Source organism: Typopeltis vanoorti, chromosome 18, assembly GCF_054136105.1.
Source record: "Typopeltis vanoorti isolate ZY-2024b chromosome 18, IOZ_Tvanoo_1.0, whole genome shotgun sequence".
NCBI classification, from domain to species: Eukaryota; Metazoa; Arthropoda; class Arachnida; order Uropygi; family Thelyphonidae; genus Typopeltis; species Typopeltis vanoorti.
The window spans coordinates 42,402,549-42,423,859 of record NC_143566.1 but is presented as its reverse complement, the minus strand read 5'-3'; the positions used below and the strand labels follow the sequence as shown (position 1 = coordinate 42,423,859).

General features: G+C 35.0%; 2 protein-coding genes across 10 annotated transcripts in view; both read left to right on the top strand.

Annotated features, from left to right (window-relative positions):
* The window catches only part of LOC150096616 (ranBP-type and C3HC4-type zinc finger-containing protein 1-like), a 333,124-nt gene that overhangs the window by 247,917 nt on the left and 63,896 nt on the right, over nt 1-21,311 (top strand). For 4 of the 9 annotated variants that reach the window (XM_090408571.1, XM_090408574.1, XM_090408572.1 and 1 more), the window contains one exon: nt 2,353-2,486. The exons of 4 other annotated variants lie outside the window; for them this stretch is intronic. The gene's annotated coding sequence lies outside the window, so the exon portion shown is untranslated. Of the gene's footprint in view, nt 1-2,352; nt 2,487-7,336; nt 7,755-21,311 lie in introns of those variants that run through there. One more of the 9 variants, XM_090408569.1, reaches the window with a different exon arrangement.
* LOC150096617 (zinc finger BED domain-containing protein 5-like) lies at nt 4,654-20,921 on the top strand. The gene is made up of 2 exons (XM_090408662.1): nt 4,654-5,454; nt 20,844-20,921. Exons 1-2 carry the CDS (start codon nt 4,654-4,656, stop codon nt 20,919-20,921), a joined length of 879 nt encoding a protein of 292 aa, XP_090264788.1.

Genomic DNA, 21,311 nt, shown 5'->3' with positions numbered 1-21,311 from the left:
AGTGCATTGTCTTGCTGAAAGAGACAATGGTCAGTTCTGTAGAAACTGACCGTTATCAGTTTGTGTGTGTGTGTGTATGTATGTATATATACTATCTAATCTAGTCAGATAGTATAATAATAGAAGGAAAGTGCTTATTCATATATATGAATATATTAACACAGCTTACATATATATATATATATATATGTTAAGAATACCAAGCAATTTTAAACCTGGTTTTACTCCATTTCCCAAGTAAGCAAACAGACAAACAAGTCAAGTTTGCGCCTGCAAGTAATGCAAGTCTAGCTGATCCTACAGGTAGTGCAAGACCAAGGCAACTCGTGGTAAAGGTGGCATAAGCTCTGATCACTAATCTTAATATTTACTCTTAATGCCAAAACACATCTCCAAGAAGGGGATGTATGATGTTTTGTATTAAAGTTGTTCTGGCAAAAAATTGCTCTGGTAAAATACTTATAAGCTCTGTATTACTAAATCTTGGTATTTTTAGCCTGGCTCCCACTGATGAGACCTCAATAAAGGTCGAAACCGGTCTGGGTAGTGGCCCCTTGCCTTTAATATAAAACATCATACATCTCCTTCTTGGAGATGTGTTTTGGCATTAAGGGTAAATATTAAGATTAGTGATCAGAGCTTATGCCACCTTTACCATGAGTTGCCTTGGTCTTGCACTACCTGTCTAGACTTGCATCACTTGCAGGCGCAAACTTGACTTGTTTGTCTGTTTGCTTACTTGGGAAATGGAGTAAAACCAGGTTTAAAATTGCTTGGTATTCTTAACATTTATTTTACCCAAGGTAAAATACTTTCTACATATATATATATATATATATATATATATATATATATGTAAGCTGTGTTAAGTTGTGCATTCAGTGCTGTTATGAGATATCCTGCATATATAAATAAGTTAAATAACTTAATCTAATATGCATATGTTACAAAAAGATGTTAATTAAACTTATTTATGTTAAAAGAATGTCTTTCCTGAACCTATCTCACACATTAATGCCAGTAATCAGAATCTCACTAAAGGAATAAAACTCCTGATTATAATAAGGATATGAACTCTGTTTTCTTTCCAATTTTGCTCACATATCTGTGCAATGCAGTCCCCTCTATAGCATCATAGCAACAGGATTCAATGACACATTGTCGTGTTTAAAGGAACTGTTTCAGGAAATTAACAGCAAGGTGTGACAAGAGTCTTGCGACAAGGTTGGTTCCAAAGAAGTAGAGGGAGAGTAAAAATCATTCTACTTCACAGAGGAAAAGGGAAAGTTAACATGACAGTGTGTTATTGAATGCTGCTGCTGATATGACTCTTTAGAGGAGACTGCACTGTTCAGAGATGTGAGCAAATTGGAAAAAACACAGAGTTAAGACTGAGGCTTTGAATTACAGGCTAGTCTGCATATTTTGATTCAATATCCATACATCCAGTAAAGGATTTGGAGAAGTTAGTGGGCAGGGGGGGGGGGGGGATAGGATCCAGAATTGGGTTATTAATAACAGTTTCTCTGTGATGATCATCATTGGTTCGTTAAGTGGAGGTCATGTTTTATCAATTTACTGAAACATTACAACAGCACAACAACTATATTGGACAAGGGAAATGCATTCACATTACTACAGGTAACTCTTGTTATATGCATGGGGTTGCATTCTTGAGAATTGCAGTATATATCGAAAATGTGTAAAATGGGATGCTTATAACATGGGGTAATAGAGGTTACATTCCCAAATAAGCAAGATTTTGATTTTTCAAAATTAATTTAATCAAAAATGTACGTTTTCATACATAATCAGGCATAAGAGTAGTTACATAAAATATTCAGTACATATAAAACAAATAATTCTTGAAATAGTTAATTTTCAAGATATAGTACATCGTGCAACTTTCTCAAAAAATATTCGCTGTCCAAACAACAGGCAATCTTGCTTTTATGTAGCCCTTCAGTGACTAGTTTTCTAAGTGATACACTCTTATTTTATAATTCTCAGAAGCATGCCTTCCGAAAGCAATGCACAGACCTCTTTGTTGACTTTAAACCTAGGCATTGTCTTCTCTTTGATGGATATGCAGGTATGACTGTCCATATTCCTCCAAAACAGGAGACAGTTTCATCTAGGTTAAATGCCCTCTTTGGTGTATAACCTCCTGCTATCTTTACTTTCAGGAGATCTTGAAATTCTTCAACAGCAATGTGATCTGCAGCTGCAGTCTCGCCAGTCAAGTTGAGATTGTGGAATGCATAGTGACTCTTATAGTAGTAGAACCACCCACAACTTGCAGCAAAAGGTTTCAATTGCTTTTTATCTTTCATCATATCTTTATATTTATAGATGAATGCAGTACCGCATAGACCAATAAGGCAGTAAGAAAAACAAGAGGGACACTGAACACAATGGATGGAGATAGGAAACAAGATGCATATGCAGAAACTTCCTCAACCTTGGTAACAAACAGCCATACTCTTTATGTACACAAATGAAACCACATATGTGCAAAACCATGGATAATGAAAATGAATATCTGAAAATGCATGTTACCTGTATTTTCAGATATGACAAAAGCCTCTGATAGATTGCCACATGATTGGTATTTGAACTGGGACAAATGAGGTTAGATAATAGACTAGTGTTATGGATAAATTGAATGTCTCCAATAGGTATTAGGTATCAGCAAGTTGTTTCTGGGGGGGGGGGGGGTAGAAGCAATATCCCAGGTAGAAAAAGTCATTAGTTCTGTGTCATAGTGATCTGTTTTAGGGCCTATGGTCCTTTATTGGTTAACTCATATGATAATGGGAGAGGTTTAAATACTTCTTTTCTCGATATCTCTGATTATTCACATTCACTGCTAATATCCTTTCATTACAATGGCATTCCAAGTACCTCATGGGTTTGCAATTTCAATCTTTGTAAAGTTTGAATTATTAAAGAGAGAATTATTAGGTTGATGATGATGCAATGTTCTAGTTACAAAGTAAGATTTAAATAAACTAGCTGCGTAGGCAGTCTGTAACTCAGTCAGTATAGACAAAGCCCTTTGGTCAGAAAGGCCTGGGTTTGATTTCCGTCCAAGACATGAGGAACCTTTATCGTCTCTTCTGACTAAAGGTGAGTTAGCCAGTCTCATATGAATGTAAGGGGTTTTTTCACCTAGAAACTCAAGTTTTTTGTCTCCCAGAACAGCAAACAGTCTCATGAACACATGCATCTACAGACATAGGACACACTGAGAAGCATAGGGCCAACCACCTTATCCTCGAGACAGTTGCAGTTGCGAAGTCCACAGCTAAAGAACCTCAGTGGTTCATGAAAAGCTTAAGACAAGACAAGCTGTGTAAGCACACAAGTGGAAATGATAATTCATATATGTGACGTCTAAAGTTTTGAAAATTGAATGCAAGGATGGGATGCGGTGTATAAAAGGAATGGACATATCTCAAAGAAGGGATCACATTGATAGAACAGTGAGGATAATACAATATCAGGTGTGAGCAGATGCATGAGATAGCTTGAGAATGCAGTGAATGTGGAAACAGTGAACTAGCAAAAGACATAGTTTGATGACCATTGTCCATGTTAGTGAAACTGCCCGTGATAAGTTTTTGAGTCCATGGATAACAGTAATAATTAATGCATTATTTTACTTACATTTCACACAAATGCTAATTTTCATTTTTATAATGAATTTTGAAATACCCCCCCCCCCCTACTTCAGGTATATCAAGGTTCCTTGCTATGTATGCTGCTGTATGTATGTATGTATGTATGTATGTATGTATAAAACACTTGCATTTAGAATAATGTAATGTAGGCAATAATACAGCTTATGAGATGAGGATAATATAAGTTGCTGTTATGTAGAAATATCTGATAAAAAATAGAGAATAGAGCATTCATTAAGTTATCTGCATTCTATAAGTCAAGTTCTGTAAGCTCCAGTCTGTAGAGCAGTGTTTCCCAAATGGTGTTTACGACCCGGCACCGAGTCACGAAAGCTAAATTGCGGGGTCACGTAATAAAACTCTCGAAAACCTAGGTGTTTCGTTTTTGGATTTTCTTTTTTTCACAAAACTCTAAAATACAAGTAAATAGCGTTTAATCGGGACTAATGAATAAATAATTTAATTAATAGAGATGAAAAATGCGCTCCATCTACGTCCCATTGCCATTTCACAGTCTCTTTGTTCGCGGTAAAGTAACTCAACTAATGGCGAGGCTGCTTGGCAGCAACCACACCACCAGCTGAATCATTTGGCGGTCTGGCATTTGTTTTACTCGCCCGCCATGTACTCACTCTGCTTGTTCAGTTTGAGTTAAACATCGAGAGAGAGCTATTTTTTTTTTTACTGATTATGTGTACCTTTGTCCCAGTGGGTTCAGCTGAACACCCGTAATTATTATAATTGTTTCTAAATAATTTATTTCATTCTTTCTTCCTCTCGCTTGCCATTACCCATTTAATGATGGATAAATGGGTAATAAAACAACAAACAAACAATGTGCCGGTTACAAACTCTTCGATTAGCACCAATGAACAATCAAGTGATGTGCAGCTGGGCACAAGTTCTGAGAACAGCACTAACAAATGGCCGCACGATGTGTTGTCTACTACTCTTACAAAAAACAAGAAAAATGTACTGGACCCGACAGTATTCTGAGGATTACATACAATTCAGTTTCATCAAGGGTGCTGATGACAAACCATTATGTGTTATTTATTGTGTAGCACTTTCAAATGAGTCCATGAGACCTTCAAAGTTGAAGCAATATTTGGAATTGAAACATCTGAACTACAGTAATAAGTTAATAGATTTCTTTATAAATAAAATGAGAGAACTAATATCTACCAAGAAGACTACGTCTTTGAATTTTTCTCAGGGAGCTCAGTCTGAAAACCTTGTAATGGCTTCTTATGAAATATCAAAATTAATTGCTGAAACTGGTTATCCTCACACAGTTGCCGAGAAATTAATAATTCCAGCAATGAAAATGTTAGCATCTCGAATATGTGATAAAAAACAGGAGAGCCAAGTAAATATGCTGACACTATCAAATAACACAGTGAAGCGTAGAATCATGGAGATTGCAGATAATATCGAAGAAACTGTCGTAGGTCACTTAAAAGAGTGCAACTTTTTTTCCTTGCAAGTTGATGAAAGTACAGACATATCGGACAATGCCAATTTAATGTGTTTTGTAAGATACGATTGTAATAATACAACTCACACAGAATTTCTGTTTTGTAAACCTCTGACAATAAGAACAACAGCTGAAGAAATTTTTAATTTGATTGCAACTTACATCAACATCAATGAAAAGGGCATTGAATGGAAGAAATGTGTGGGACTGAGTAGCGATGGAGCCTGCACAATGGCAGGCGCTCGTACTGGACTTTTTCTGAAGATCAAACCCTTGGCACCAGACTGTGTATCGGTGCATTGTAGCATTCACAGAGCATTGGCCATCAAAAGAATGCCATTGCTTTTAAATGCAATTATGCAAGAGCGTGTTCAATTTATAAACTTTATAAAATCTCATCCATTGAATTCAAGAATATTCTCTGCATTGTGCAAAGAAATGGGGAGTGAACATGAACATCTTTTACACTGCGAGGTGCGATGGCTGTCAAGAGGGAATGTTTTAAGAAGACTTATTGAAATGAAGGATGAAGTTTTAATGTTCTTAGACCAACATCCCCCAACGGCTAGGGATGTAATATTTGAATTTCAAGACAGTTTTCATGATGTCAGTTGGTTAATCAAGGTTGCCTACCTTTGTGACATTTTTGATTTTTTGAATAATTTAAATCTGACATTACAAGGTAGCAATGTAACTGTATTTAAAGTGCAAGATAAGGTGGAAGCTGCAACAAAAAAAACTCAATTTGTGGTCCCTTCGTGTGGAAGCAGGGAATTAGAAATCTTTTACACAGCTAACAGAATTACAAAAAGAGTATAATATGAGTTCCATGCCGGGTGAGATTTCAGCTGTTATCAAGGAACATATGCTAGGACTGCAGGCAAGTATGAAAGAATATTTTCCCTCAATCAACAGCAACAAAGCATGGATAAGGAACCCTTTTACAGTGAATGCAGAATCTGAGACAGAATTGCCGGATTCAGATATTGAATCTATAATTGAACTGTCATGTGATACGGCACTCAAAGACATCTTCAACACAATATCGCTGATCAATTTTTGGCTGTCTTGCCATCAGGAGTACCCAGTTTTAGCAGGAAAAGCGATAAAATTTCTAATGCCTTTTGTCACAACCTACAAGAGTGAAGCAGACTTTTTAACACTGGTTTTCTAAAAAACAAATACGTATTTTTCGATAGATAACACACACCCCCAACATTTTCATCACTCCTTTTGATGTATAGATAATGTGCATGTACCAACTAGCAGTAGAGTTAGGAAGTACAGACAGAGGACGGAGGAATTCTTTAAAAGCACATGTGTTACTAGTAGCAGTGGTCGATTTTTTTTAATTCAAAATTTTATAATTTTCATATTATTGGGAAGCACTGTGACATTACTATGACTTTTTGACTTTTTGTGTGAACTGAAAGATAACTTGTGTGGGCTGCATCGTTCTCTTGTAACTATGTTTAGAAGGTGCTTATGGCCAACCAAAAAAAAAAAAAACTGTTTGATTGGGTTGTTAGTGAAAGAGCTAAAGGTAAGAGAATATCTACTGTCCGTGTGTTGCAGGAATTGAAAAGAATTGCACAAAACGATGATATAAAGGATTTCAAGGCCTACTCATCTTGGGTTTTTGATTTATGAAGAGAAACAATTTAAGTGTGCGCTCCTCCACTAGTGTTGGACAAAATTTGCTATGTGACTGGGAAGTGAAAGTAGCTAAATTTCATTTGTTTCTGAGAGAAAACTTGTGTAGGGCTGATGCTTTCACTTTGGGAATATGGATGAGGTTCCATATTTTTTATTTATTATTACATATATTACATATTTCGTAAGTTTTGACATGCCTAGTTCTAGGACTATGAATCTGAAGGGAGCAAAAGAGGGTTCAGTTGCTACAACAGGGCACGAAAGGTCTAACTTTACTGTGGTGTCTGGTGACAATGATTATGAAGCTGAATGAACAACAGCATCGCACTTCTGTGATTATGAACAACAGCATCACACTTCTCATTAATAAATTACTTGGAGGAAAAATTTAATTTAATAAATTTAATTTCTTTATATTTTTGTAAGAATAAATACTTCTTTATTATAATAATAATAAATGAAAACCCTATGAACATTCAAATCTGTTTTATTTTACTTATTGGTAAAATAAAAATTTTAGTGGGTCATGAAGATGAAGTATTAAAATAACCAGGCCACGGAAAAAAAAGGTTGGGAAACCTTGCTGTAGAGAATGGAGCTACTTAACAAAAACATTGGTAAGAGATCAAAATTAATATATAGAAATAACAGTGAAAAGTGTCAAGTGAAATATAATCCACCATTTCATGGTGGTTTACATTTCAATGTGAAGTAAAACTGAGTGTGTAAAGTAACTAATATACAGCCATGCATATAATACACATGCATGCGTGCGCACACACATATTTTAAATGAAACTATTTACAATTAATAAATTTCTGTGGTAACCTATCTACAAGAACTGAAGTTGTATTTAAACTTTTAATAAAATTGTTCTGAATATTTTTTTGTATTTTTATTAGAATGAGAGATTGTGTACCAACAATTTTCAAATAAACTGTTTTCTTTATTTCTAATTGCATTTACTTTTTTTAATATAATTTTTTTCACTCAACCATCCATTCTTTACAGCTTTACTAATTCAAAATTACCTTCTGACTCATGAAAATCAAATAAACTGATTATTCAGACTATAACCAAAATGGCCACATATAAAAAAAAACACATTTGTTTTCTAATATATACACTAGCTGGTTATAGATAAGGTTTCCCTTTATCTCAGTTTTATAGGCAGTTTGTCCATGATTTTACAGAGCCATCCATGAAAAAAAAAAAAAAAAACTTAATGATCAAAAGAAAAAATTAGCTCAGCTAAAAAAAAAATATATTATTAACATGAAGAGGCCATATGCCAAAATATATGCTTTGTATTCATATCATTATAATAGTATCCAAAAATATTATTTTAATGGACACCCTGCATTATCTATGTATTTACTGACATGTAAACATGTTGAGGTTAGTGAAGTGGTTAATGGTTATGGTAATGGAGGAAGGGTTGACAAATTATGCAAAATCCAAGATGCTGCTCTCCATTTTTTATGATATATCTGTAGAGTAAGTGTGTTTGAAAAACATTTCCTTTGTGTCATAGTATTTACAAAAGAAGTCGATAAATAATAAAAATAGGAAGAATAGTAAAATCAGCATTGATTTTTTGAAAAGTATAATTTATTTTATTAATTTTTGTTACTATTATAATGGTTCTTTATATTTACACATATTCTTTTGTGTTTTCTTAAACTTAAAATAGGATTTTGTTTACAAAGCTGTTATTTAAAAAAAATATATATATATATATCCTATTTTGTCCAGTCTGCAGTTGCTTGCCAGCTGACAAAATTCTACTTATCATGGGTGAGTTGGCGAGCATATCTGTTGAGCCAAGCCCTGGTTATTACAACATATCTCTGTTGAATCAGAAGACTAACTGCAGAAAGTCCATCCCATTATAGCATGGGATATAATGGTAGACAGGTTTTTATCACCTGATATAAGATCACCACCCTGTTTAATGGAGGTCTGATTTGGCTTTAAATAAAGAACCATGTTTGTTCTTCATTATTAGAGTTCCAGTTTATCTAACCCTTAGACCATCCATAATACTATACAATCTGCATGAACGCACCAAGAGTATTTGTCGCCTGGGTGCAAACTTTTATCGGCAGCCCTGTCTGACATCTAAAAGTAAGGGTAATTAATATTATATTAGTTAAATTTTATGATGTAGGATATACCAAGAAATTAATATTATTATTATTAATGATTATACTGCATTGTACAATCCAAATTAGATATTAGCTACATAAAATAAATATTTGATATTTGTTTCTTGCTGCCGTATCAATCTGGTTGTAATTTATTATGTCTATACACAAATGCCAGGAGCATTAGAAACAAAGGGGTTGAGTTTGTTGCTTTATTGAATATGATGTGGCCTAAGATTGTTGGCATTAGTGAAACCTGGCTATCAGAATCAGATATGGTAACTGGGATCGAGTGTGACGGTTATACCATTTTTAGGAATGACAGAAGAGATAGGAGAGGAGGAGGAGTGCTACTAATGATATCAGATGACTTAAGTCCAGTTAGGATAGAAATACAAGAAAACAATGATAGTAACAATGTCCCATGTAGCGATGAGTTTGAGTCTATTTGGTGTGAAGTGGAGGTTAGCAGAATGAAATATATGGTGGGGTGTTGCTACAGACCTGGCATCTCAGTTGTAGGAGACGAAGAAATTCATCGCAATTTAGCCTTATGGGTACCAAGCGAATGATCATTATGGATGACTTTAATTTTCCAAACATTAATTGGATAGAAGAGAGATTTCTTGATCAGAAAGAACAGGAATTTATTGAATTGTTATGAGATAACTTTCTCAAGCAGCATGTGAAAGAAGGAACCCGAGGTCAAAGAGTGTTAGATTTGCTCATAGCATTAGAAGGGATCTCTGTCAAGAATATTGCTATATTACCACCAATTGGTGACAGTGATCATGCTGTTCTTTGTTGGGAAATATCTACTTGTATTAAAGCTCTGATTAAATCAGGCTACATGTTGAATTACAAAGCTGGAAATTATGATCAACTTAGAAGAATACTATCTTTGGTCCCATGGTATCAGTTACTGAATGGAAAAAATGTCAGCAATGCATGGGAATCTTTGAAAAAGTGCTTGAATGAGACGGTATCTGAATGTAACCTTAGTGTTCAAAGAATAAATAGGTTGGGAGTGGAATGGATGTGCAGCCTTATTAAGCTAGAAATTCACAAGAAGAAGATGATGTGAAAAGAATATTGTGAGAATAAGAGTGAGAGGAGTTATGAAATATATAAAGCTCAAGCCAGAAAAGTAATGAGTATTGTAAGAAAAGCTAAAATGGAGTATGAAAAGAAATTGACCATGCAAGCTAAAGGCAATCCAAAAGAATTTTATTGTTATGCCGCAAGCAAAAGAAAGAATGAATGTGGAAGGATAACTTTATTGAATGCAGATGGTACGCGAGACTGTAAGAAGATTGTTCAGTTAATGAGTGCTCACTTTGCTAAGATATATCAGCCAGGTGTTAGCATGGTGCTTCTGCTACATTGGATGAAAAGTTAGAGGTTCATGAAAATGAGGTTGAAGAGCTCTTGCATAACCTGGATAAGAATTTGTCAATAGGGACAGATGGAATATCTGCCCGTTTGTTAAAGGAATGTTCAGCTGATGAATTGGCTAGGCCTTTCACATATTTGTATAACTTGAGTCCCAGCTCAGGAATGATACCACAGGAATGGAAGGAATATATGATAGTTCCATTGCACAAGGGTGGTGCAAAAACTGATGTGTCTAACTACAGACCTATTAGTATCTCTGGTGTGGTAGTGAAGATTTTAGAGAAGTTGGTAAGAACTTGCATACAGAAATGGGTAGACAAGCATTCTATACTCTGCAGGGGAACAGCATGGGTTTACTAAAGGAAGGTCATGTTTTAGCAATTTGCTCATATTTTATAACGATGTTATGGCCGAGTTGGATAAAGGGAATGGATACACTATGATAATGTTGGATTTTTCTAAGGCATTTGATAGGATTCCACATGATATGCTGTTGTGTAAACTGGAGAATATGGGATTGGAACATAATCTATTGACTTGGATCAGAGGATGGTTAACAGACAGATATTAAAAAGTGGTATACAGTGCATGTGAATCTGCCAGATTTAAGATAACCAGTGGTGTACCTCAGGGTTCAGTCCTTGGGGCCATTATTGTTCAATCTGCACGTTAATGACATCAAGCAGGGTCTATCATCAGATTTGCAATTGTTTGCTGGTGATGCGAAGATAAGCAGGGCAATCAAGGATGCTACTGATATTCAGCAATTACAAAATGATTTGAATAGACTGGAAATCTGGGCAAACGAAAATGGCTGTCAGTTTAATGTTAGTAAGTGTAAAGTTATGCACTTTGGCACGATTAGAGTTCCAGCGGCATATTATATTAGTGGGGTTACTACATGAAACTGAAGAGGCAAGGGATCTTGGTGTATTGGTGGATAGGAATTTAAAGTTCAAAGGTCACATAGTAAAAGTAGCAAATACAACTCGGAGGATAATTGCTATGTTGAAGCAAACCTTGACATGTAAGGATAAGGAAGTAATTTTGCCTCTTTATAAGGCTTTGATAAGACCACACTTGGATTACTGTGCGCAGATTTGATCTCCCAGGTTTCAAGGGGATAAAGAAGCTGTGGAAAGGGTGCAAAGAAGAGTTACAAAGATTATATCCGGATTATGGGATTTAGATTATGAGGACAGATTGTGAGTATGTGGATTACAGACTCTGGTTAACAGGAGAAAGAGGGGTGATATGATAGAGGTCCATAAACTTTTGAATGGGTGTTATAGCATTTCAAATGATAAAATTTTTCGTTATATGGAAGGCAGGGAGAGAACACAGGGGGCATCCATGGAAGTTAAGGTTGTTCTCAGTCAAGAAAGGGGTAAGAGCTAGGTTTTTCTCCCAGAGAGCAGTGAGTGAGTGGAATAATTTGCCCTTAGGGGTAGTGAGTGCATCTAGTGTAAATGAATTTAAGGGAAGGCATGATAGCTGGGTTGGGTAATTTATAGCCTCCCTCGATGAGTCCTTGACTCCCTGGTGGTCTCAGATAATAATAATAATAATTTTAAAAATGCACTGGTTTTAAAACAGAAAATATACATGAATCAAATGACATAGAGAGGAATAAGAAAATCTGAAACTAATTGTGACAATAGCAGCAACAGAACTTAGGAATAAAGAGTAAATGGAATAAAAAAGAGGACTACAAAACTGGCACAAAAAAAAACATTGAAAAGATAAAAAAATAGTTACCAGAAATGGCTGAATTCCAAGACATTAGAAGCAGAAATAGAGTACAAAAGAAACAGTGCAATTGCAAAATGAGAAGTAAAGAAAAAAACATAGAGAGATGGAACAATGTTATAACTCAACTAGAAAAGGATATAACTAAGCCACAACCAAAAACCTATAAAATAATAAAATACATGAACAAAGAAATAAAAGAAAATGTAAAAATACAAACAATATATTTAGAAAAAGTGGAAACTTATTTTCAAAATATCTCAAAGAAAAACATGTGGCCTTCACTGATTATGAAAAAGGCTTTGATATCATTAATAGACTAAAGTTATTTAAAATATTAACTGATCTAAATACACTAAACCAGCTCTTACAGTCTATTCAAGAAATATACACAGGAAATAAAAAAGTAGTCAAATTAGAACCAATGTCAGGTTCTAATTTGACTTCATTAGCAAGTAGCAAGGATGTACCTTATCACCTCTGCTTTTTAATATATGTATTAATGAAACTATAAAAATCTGGAAACAGCATAACTATTTGGCATGCAAATAAAAAAAGATACACTATTATTTGAAGATTATCAGATTGTATTAGCTACATCAGAAAATAATCTACAGAAATCAAATCATTAAATGAAATTTCAGAACCGTATAATATGAATATATCAAAAGTAAAGACAAAAATAATGGCTTTCAATGGAGAAAAATCCAATAAGAAGTAAAATAGTGATACATAATAAAATATCAGAACAAGTAAATACAGTGCTTTCAAATACCTGGGATGTAACTTATGATATGAAGATGAAAAAGATATAGACATTAAAATATGAAATTTTGTAAAGTAAATGACATAAAGTATTTAAGCCATCCTTGATACAAAAACAAACCAGAATCACACTACATAATGTTCTGTCTAAACTAACTTTATTATATGGAAGTGAAACATTGACCATAAAAGAGAAGAATTTCTCAGAAAAACACTATATAGACATAAAAATATCAGTTTGTTAAAGTAAATTGCATAATAAACTATTTAAGCTATCCTTGGTACAAAAAGACACCAGAATCAGACTACATAACATTCTGTCTAAACCAACTTTATTATATGGAAGTGTAAGCTTGACCATAAAAATGAAAAATGGATTCAAAGAGCAGAAATGAAATTTCTCAGAAAAACAGCTGGCTATACCAAGTAGAACCACAAAAAAAAAAAAAAAAGAAGAAATTTTACAATCCTTGAATATAAAACCAATTAACCGCTATATAAGTAAATATGAAGAAAAAATGATAGAACAACATCTAAATCAAATGGACAATAGTAGACTGCCAAAAATACTATACTGATATAAAATAAATTGAAAAAGAAGAATTGGAAAACCAAGAAAGTGATTGCATGAGACCTGAATAGGCCACCTGGCCTAAAATCCATGATAGGAAGAAGAAATGTAAGAAAATACATAGCGAGCATCCGAAAGGAAGTGTGCTTTCCATTATGGGATACAGAAGCAATCAGTGCAAAGCCAACAGTCTCTATATACAAGTAGACTAGTTGTGAAGATACATATGTGCAAACTGTGTTTGCTTACCCCTGATTAAAAGAAAAATGCCAACCTTTAATGAAGTCTCATCAGTGGGAGCTAGGCTTGGAAAGATACTAAAGTTCTTAAATAGTTCTTAAAAGAACTGGGCGATGGACTGAGTCCTTGACTCTTTATCCCATCATCTGAATGAAGAAAAAATCTGTGTGGATGGAGTGTTATTGAGCTAAAAAGCTCTAGTCATGGCTGGGTAACGGCAATAGCCGAGCCTCAGTTAAAACTTCAGTGGATACAGCATTGCCATTTGTTACCCTGGAAGTCCTAAAAAGGACTTTTTCTTTCCATTTATCTTCTCTATTTCGATACTAAAGTTAAATCAGTGCAGAATTCATATTTTTTCCATATGTAAGTAGTTACATGGTGTCTCATCATAGTATTAAAATATATTGGATCAGAGTTAGTTGTACAAAGTCTTTTCACTTGATTAAAAAAAGTATATTATACTTGACAAGAAATTATATTCTTATCTTATTTTAATATTTTACCCAAGTATATACAAACACAGTCTGTACATATAGTATCTTTACTACTAGAGTATTATAACACTTAAATAAAGATCAAAAACCTCTTTAACTCCATATGTAGCAATATATACATCTAAAAAAAAGTGTTTGCATTATGGAATACCAGTACAATCAATGCAAAGTCACCTCTATGTACAAGTACACTAGTCATGAAGATATTTCATGTGCAAACTGTATTTGCTTACTCTTGGGTAAAATATTAAAACAATATAATTTCTTGTCAAGTATAATATAAGAGGTGAGTATTTGTATTAGCATAGACTCCTTTTATAATAGACAGCAGCCTTTTGCCTAATCCCATTCTGTTGGAAAATATAGAAAGGTATGCTAAATATTGTCAAATGTTGGAGGAAGATCCACTGAGTATTGCCATTAGATGTTTTCTTATATTCACCAGACAACACAGCAGCTAACATAGCAGAAGCAGATTAAATTTTATTGCTCAGCCTGGGACTCTATACACTTGTATGCTTTGATTATACAGGGTGTTCGGGATAAATTTGACATATTTATAATTAATTATATTTTTCCGTAAGTTACATGTATTAACACACACTTCTCTTCATTTAAAAGTTTGGACCCTTCTTCATTCATATACAAGATGTCAGAAAGGATGGATAGCTGGAACTCACCTGAATCATGGAAGAGAATAACTTGTATCATGATGATTCGTGCCCGCCATCAAAATAAGGATATTACGACTGCTGCCCAATGCTCCCTGAATACAGTAAAAACAATCAGGCATGAACTAGAGACTTGCAATGGTGACTACGAGGATGTAGCAAGAAGAAAGATCCCTAGCAGACGATCTGATTGCGTTTGTACAGCAGAATTCCTCGCAAATCTGCAGGAACAGGTGTTGAAGAACCCTGGCATTGGAATTCGGGCTTTGTTCGTGGAGTTGCTAACTGTAGTCAAGCCCTGGATAACAAGGGTAGCCAATGGTAGGCCGTATGTATGGCAGCAGGATTCGGCCCCTTACCACACCTCTGGGAAAAGTCAAAAATGGTTGTCTGAAAATTTCTATGACTTCACCAGTCCAAATGTTTGGCCTCCAAACTCTCCAGACCTTAACCCCATGGATTATTTTGTATGGGGCGCAGTTGAAAAAGACACCAATCGCACTTCCAGTAATACAAAAGCCCAGTTAATGGATAAAATTAAAACAGTTTTTGCGGCCCTTCCCAGGGAGACTGTAACATCAGCTTGTTCGAGGTTCCGAAGCAGAATTGAAGCTGTGATCGATGCTAATGGTGGTTATTTTGAGTAAATCTTGTTGATAGTATTGTAATTAACTCTGCCTGTAATGTTTTTTTGTCAATTCATTAAATTTAATAGATACAAAGAAGATTTTCTTTTTCCTTACGAAACTGTCAAATTTATCCCGAACACCCTGTATATCTCATTCCTACTTTGAGCCTGTTATTGATAATGAAAAAAAAAAAAAAAAAGAATCTTATAGTCAGTAGTATTAGATAGAGAAACAAGCCTCCAGCAATTATTATTATTATTCCTGACACCTCCAAGGAGTCCGAAGACTCATCACGGGAGGACACCTACAACTTTCTCAACCACTACACCGAACCTCTACTACGAATCATCTCCATCAATGCCATCTACCGCCCACCTCCACCACAATTGGTATTCTATGTCTGTAAATTGCGTGTCTTCTGAAGGGCTGATTTGTCTGTATGCGGGATGAAAAACCCGAGTTTCCGGGAGAAAAAAACCCTGCTACCTCCGTATGAAATCGGCTAACTCACCTTCGATTGAAATCGTCCAGATAAAGATTGAGGAATGATCTCTGTTAGGTTTAAGAAGGAGGATGATATTTGGCTATAAATTCACTTGGTAGAGAGAAAGGAATTAAAAAGTATAAATAGAATGTGAAGAATAAATTCCCAGGTCAAGGGTGAATGGCTTATGGTACGAAAGTGAGAGGATGTTTGTCAGAAAAGTTTCATTAGTAAGTGCAAGAAATGTGAGACTTTTTTGAAATTGCAAAAATTACATGATCAGTGTAATGATGTAAGATATGATAATGAAAGTGTTGCAGAGAATATAGTGTAAAGACAGTATTAGTGGACAAAATACGAATGAGAGTATGAAAGAAGTGGTTGAGGTAATGTGGATGATAAGATTCTGGTGAAGAGAGAAATAACATGCATACCTGGGATCTTTCACTGGACAAAATGTAAGCTTGAGCAACTTAATGTTTGGCATGTGGTACAGCAGGGGAGAGAAAGAGGGAGAGAATGAAAGAAAAGGTGAATGGGAAAAGTTTGAATGAGCAAGGAACTGGGAATGAGGAGAGAATATTTTATGGGGATTCTATGATAAAAGGTGTATTTAATGAGAATGTGATGAAAGCATCTTTCCCAGTCATAAATATCAAGGATGTTACTGAAGCTGTTCATCTGCATAAAGAAATAACCCAATGTGTAGCAATATTAGCAAAGATATGAAATTATATTATATAAATTTTTATTTTTATTATATAAATTATATTATATAAATTTATATAGATTTTGCTAACAGAAAGGAAAGAAAGAAAAATAACATTTTAGAATGTTGAAATTAAAGTTTTACTTCAAAAATAAACATGGTGTTTTAATTTATTTCCTATACGTCATTTTGACTTTCTGTAGTATGTTTGGTGTGTATTGAGAGGGGCGACAAACTCGGGGACCACCCTGGGCAGTAAAAGCTCTAGCTACACCACTGGTGTGCTGTCTGGATATGATTCGAGTGAACTGAGAAGGCCATGATTACTAATGAATCAAGAAGAAAACTGTGCAGGAGAAATGGTGTACAATTTGTAGGTGTATGGAGTGAATATGATGGATAAAAGGACTTATATTTGTCTAATGGACTGCATTTGAATGGTTTAGAGTTAGATGTTTGGAGAAAAAAGTGCTATATAGTGAGAGTTGGAAGTACAAAATCGGGCAGACTAGATATCTAGAGGTATTAGGCAGGATGTAGTCAAACGTGTATGGTTGCAGTGGGACAAATGGGTTTGAGTATAGAAATAATGAACTGCAGGGCACAGTTTTTCAGGTTTCAAATCTCAGTGGGTTGGTAATTGGGGATGTTTGAAATGCATGTACATGAATGTCAGAGGTGTCAGAAATAAAAGGAAGGATTTTTTTTTTTTTTTTTTTTTTTTTTTGACATTGGTTGACAAGATGATATGGTTACAGGAATAGAATGTAAAGTATATTGTATTTCAGGGAAGATAAAGAGAATAGGACAGGAGGAGGGATGCTACTGATTTTAGCTGAAAAACTTCAAACAAAAATAGAAATTAGATAGGATTTTACATCTGAGGAAGATGGTTCGTTTGAAGCTACCTCATGCAAGATAGATGCCAACAGAACAAAATATATTAGTTACTATAGACCAGAGACAGGTTGCACAGAAAGATGTGGACACCATATATCAGCAGATTAGTATGAGTGCAGACCAGCAATTATGGGAGACTAACTATACAGACATAGATTAGAGGAAGGAGGGAGGAAAAGGCACATCACAAGATGGAAATGAAATTTATGCAGCTGCTTAATGGATGGTTACCTGAAACAGCACAGGAGAGAGGGGACAAGAGGTTTGGGAGGGTAGGATGTAGTGACAGCATTGGAAAATATATCCATAACCACAATAGCCACTCTCTCTCTCTCTCCAATCAGGAAAAGTGAAAATTTAGTCCTTCTACAAGTTTGCTAAATATGTAGAATTCTTAATAAAGAAGAAGCTTATGTGAACTACAAAGGTGGTGATTATGAGAGGCAATATAGAGCACCGCCACAGCCATAACAAGCTGAAAGAATGTTAGTACTGCATGAGAAGTGATCAGGGAAGCAGTATCAGACTGCATAACCAGGGTCAGAAGAATAAACAAGGTTAGAGTTAAATAGAGGCATAGTAGTATAAAGCAGGAGCTGCAAAAATGAAAAATAAAAAAACACATTGTGAATGAAATATAAAGAAAAAGATGATCACATGCTCATGAGCAGTACAAAGCACAGGCAAGAAGGGTGACCAATATGGTAAGGAAAACTAAATATTATGAGAGAAAATTAGTTGAGCCAAAGAAAATACTAAAAAGTTTTATTGCTATGTAGCAAGTAAGAGGATGAATGATTATGGAAGGACAATTTTAATGAATGCTGATGACAGGAAAGCAACAAATAGTTAAGTACAAGTGATTACTTTGCAAATGTATCATCCTGGTGAAAATTTTGAAGTTACTAATGTGACAGATATTAATATGAGAATCAATATTAATATCTCTCAATATTAATATCTGAGGAAATGCACACACAGCTCAGCATGAATTAGAGGTACTATGCATATTGAAAAATATCAATGTGTATACAATAATGAGATTGGATGAAATGATGACATGTCAGTCCACGCATTATGAGAATATGCAAGAGAATCGGCAGTGCCTCTGATGAAGCTGTTTACCATATTCATGCTGAGCTGTGTGTGCGTGAATACATGCTCCTTATGTTGCACTTGTACAACACATAGCATGTGTTGGCAATAATGTGTTAATCTAAGTCTCAGCTCTGGCAAGATTCCAAGGGAGTGGAAAGAGGATAAGATGGTTCCATTACATAAAAGAAACTCATCCAAGACGGCAATCACACACTCATTAGTATCTCAGGAGTGATGGTTAACCACCTCACCAGCTATTATGGATCAAATACGTATCCTCATACGCTTCGTATCCATCATATATTTCAATGCAATATCAATGGTATTACAATTTTAATATGCACTTCACATCCATGATAACCTTGACGTCTATAGACGTCTTGCCACTAGTGTGGTTAAGGTATAGGAAAAGTTGGTTAAAGGTAGAATTAAGGAGTTAACAGGTAGGATTGTGAGACTCTATAGTAGGCAGCACATCTTTGTAAAAGGTGGGTCCTGCCTTAATAATTTACTCACAGTTTATGAATAGTGACAGTGGAATTGGCAGAATACTAACTACACAGAAAATTATGTAAGTTGGAGCAAATGGGAATGGATATGAAGCTGGTAACTATCATCAAGGAAGCAGTGGCTGACAGATAGATACTAGGGAGTAATATATGACACACTGGAATTCGGAAGAATAAGGGTTACTAGTGGAGTGCCTGAATGCTCTGCACCAGGGCCATCACTGTTTAATTTGCATATTAATGATATAGGGAATGATTAAAACATTAAGGGAGAGAATTGGTATTCAGTTGTTTGCCAATGATGCAAAATTGGGGAAGGCAATAGTCAAAAAAGATGATTTAAATAAATTGGCAGTGTGGGCAAAGGTTATGGTTTAAATTTAATGTTTCAAAATGTAAAGTTATGATACACTTTGGGATGAAATGATTACCTACTCTGTATTGTGTTGACGGTACTAAATTGCAGAAAATTGATGAGGCTAAAGATTTTGAGGTGATAGCAGATAGAGAGTTGTTCACTAGGCATACTGCAAAATTAAAAAAAAAAAAAAAACTCAAAGAATTACTTGTATAATTAAGAATACACTGATAAGTAGAGATAGGACATTATTACCCTTCTTTATTAGGGCTAATATAGATACATCTTCACTTCTGTGCACAGATTTGGTCATCTGAGTTTCTTGGGGGATAAGGAGGTGGTGAAGAGGATCCAGAGACAAGTCACCAAGCTGGTGACAGGTCTGTAGAATGCTCCCAATGAGGACAGAGTGAAGTGTGTGGACGGCAAAGTTTAGTTGACAGACAGAAAAGAGAACATAGTAGAAACTTATAAAGGGTTCTATATGAATGATACAAAAGGAATTTTTCACTATATGATGAGTAAAGAGAGAACAAGGGATTACTGCCTGGAAGTTTTGTAAGAATGTGGTTGGTAAGAGAATGTGCATACTGAATTTTTTGCTTGCAGAGTGGTAAATGACTGGAATAGATTGTTGGAAGTAGTTGTGAGTGCCCTGACAGCAAATGAGTTTAAGGAGAAGTATGATAGGTATTGTGTAAATAATGGTTAGTGTTGATATCCCACAATGAGTCCTCTGACTCCGTGGAGATATCCATATAATAATAATAATTACTAGACTCTGGTCTGGGGGATTTCTTGTCTGGCATTTTTTATAGGCTGTAAATAACTTCAGCTAATGTAATTGGTCTATCAAGACCATCTTGGATATGAACAGGAAAGTCATTACTGTTATAGGAGTCATAATTTTCCATGATACTATTGTTTATAAACAGATGTGTATAGTGTTTCTGAAAGGTCAAGGATATCTTGTGTGGTGGACATGTCTTCTCCATCCACACAGATTTGGATGATAGTCCTTTCTTTGCAAAATTTGGTGAATAATATCTCTTGAAGAAAACATGTGCCCCTTCATATAAAGCGCTGTTGTATTTTTATTTTAAAATTCCTTCTACTGTTTCTGCCTTTCCAGTTCTATTCTGGTGGTGTCATTACATTCTCTACTACTGTACTGATTTGTTACAAACCAGCTTCTCTCTTTATACAGAACTTTTAAAATTTTTATTTTGAGGAAGGCATGCTCATTTCTGCATTGTCACTTTCTCTTTTACTGCTTCTTTGAATTTTCTGGTAACATTATTCCAGTTGGAAACAGAGCATCTAAAGCCTGATGGGAAATCTGGTGACTCCATAGGTTTGAACTTGAGTAGAACTGGATTATAATCATGTTGATGTCAAGATGTTTTTAAATTTATTCTGTTTATAAGAGAAGAGGTTTATATTTGATCAAGCTGGGAATCAATACCTTGATTCACATAAGTGTAAGCCATTCACATAAGTGTAAGATTAGGTTTCATTACGTCTATTAGTTGAGCATTGTCAGGGCATACTTTTAATTGTGCGGTCCTGCTTTTCTACTTCTTGGGTTACTTCCTCTTTTGTTTAATTTGGTATTTTCAGTAGTTCCAGTCTCTTACTGCCGTGATATAATGGACACCATACAGGTATATCAGCAAATCTTGGAAGTGTCATCTGTTATTTTGGAAAGGGCATATACCTTTATTAAATTTATCACAGATCCTCAATATCTCCAATCAAGATTTATCTCTTTGT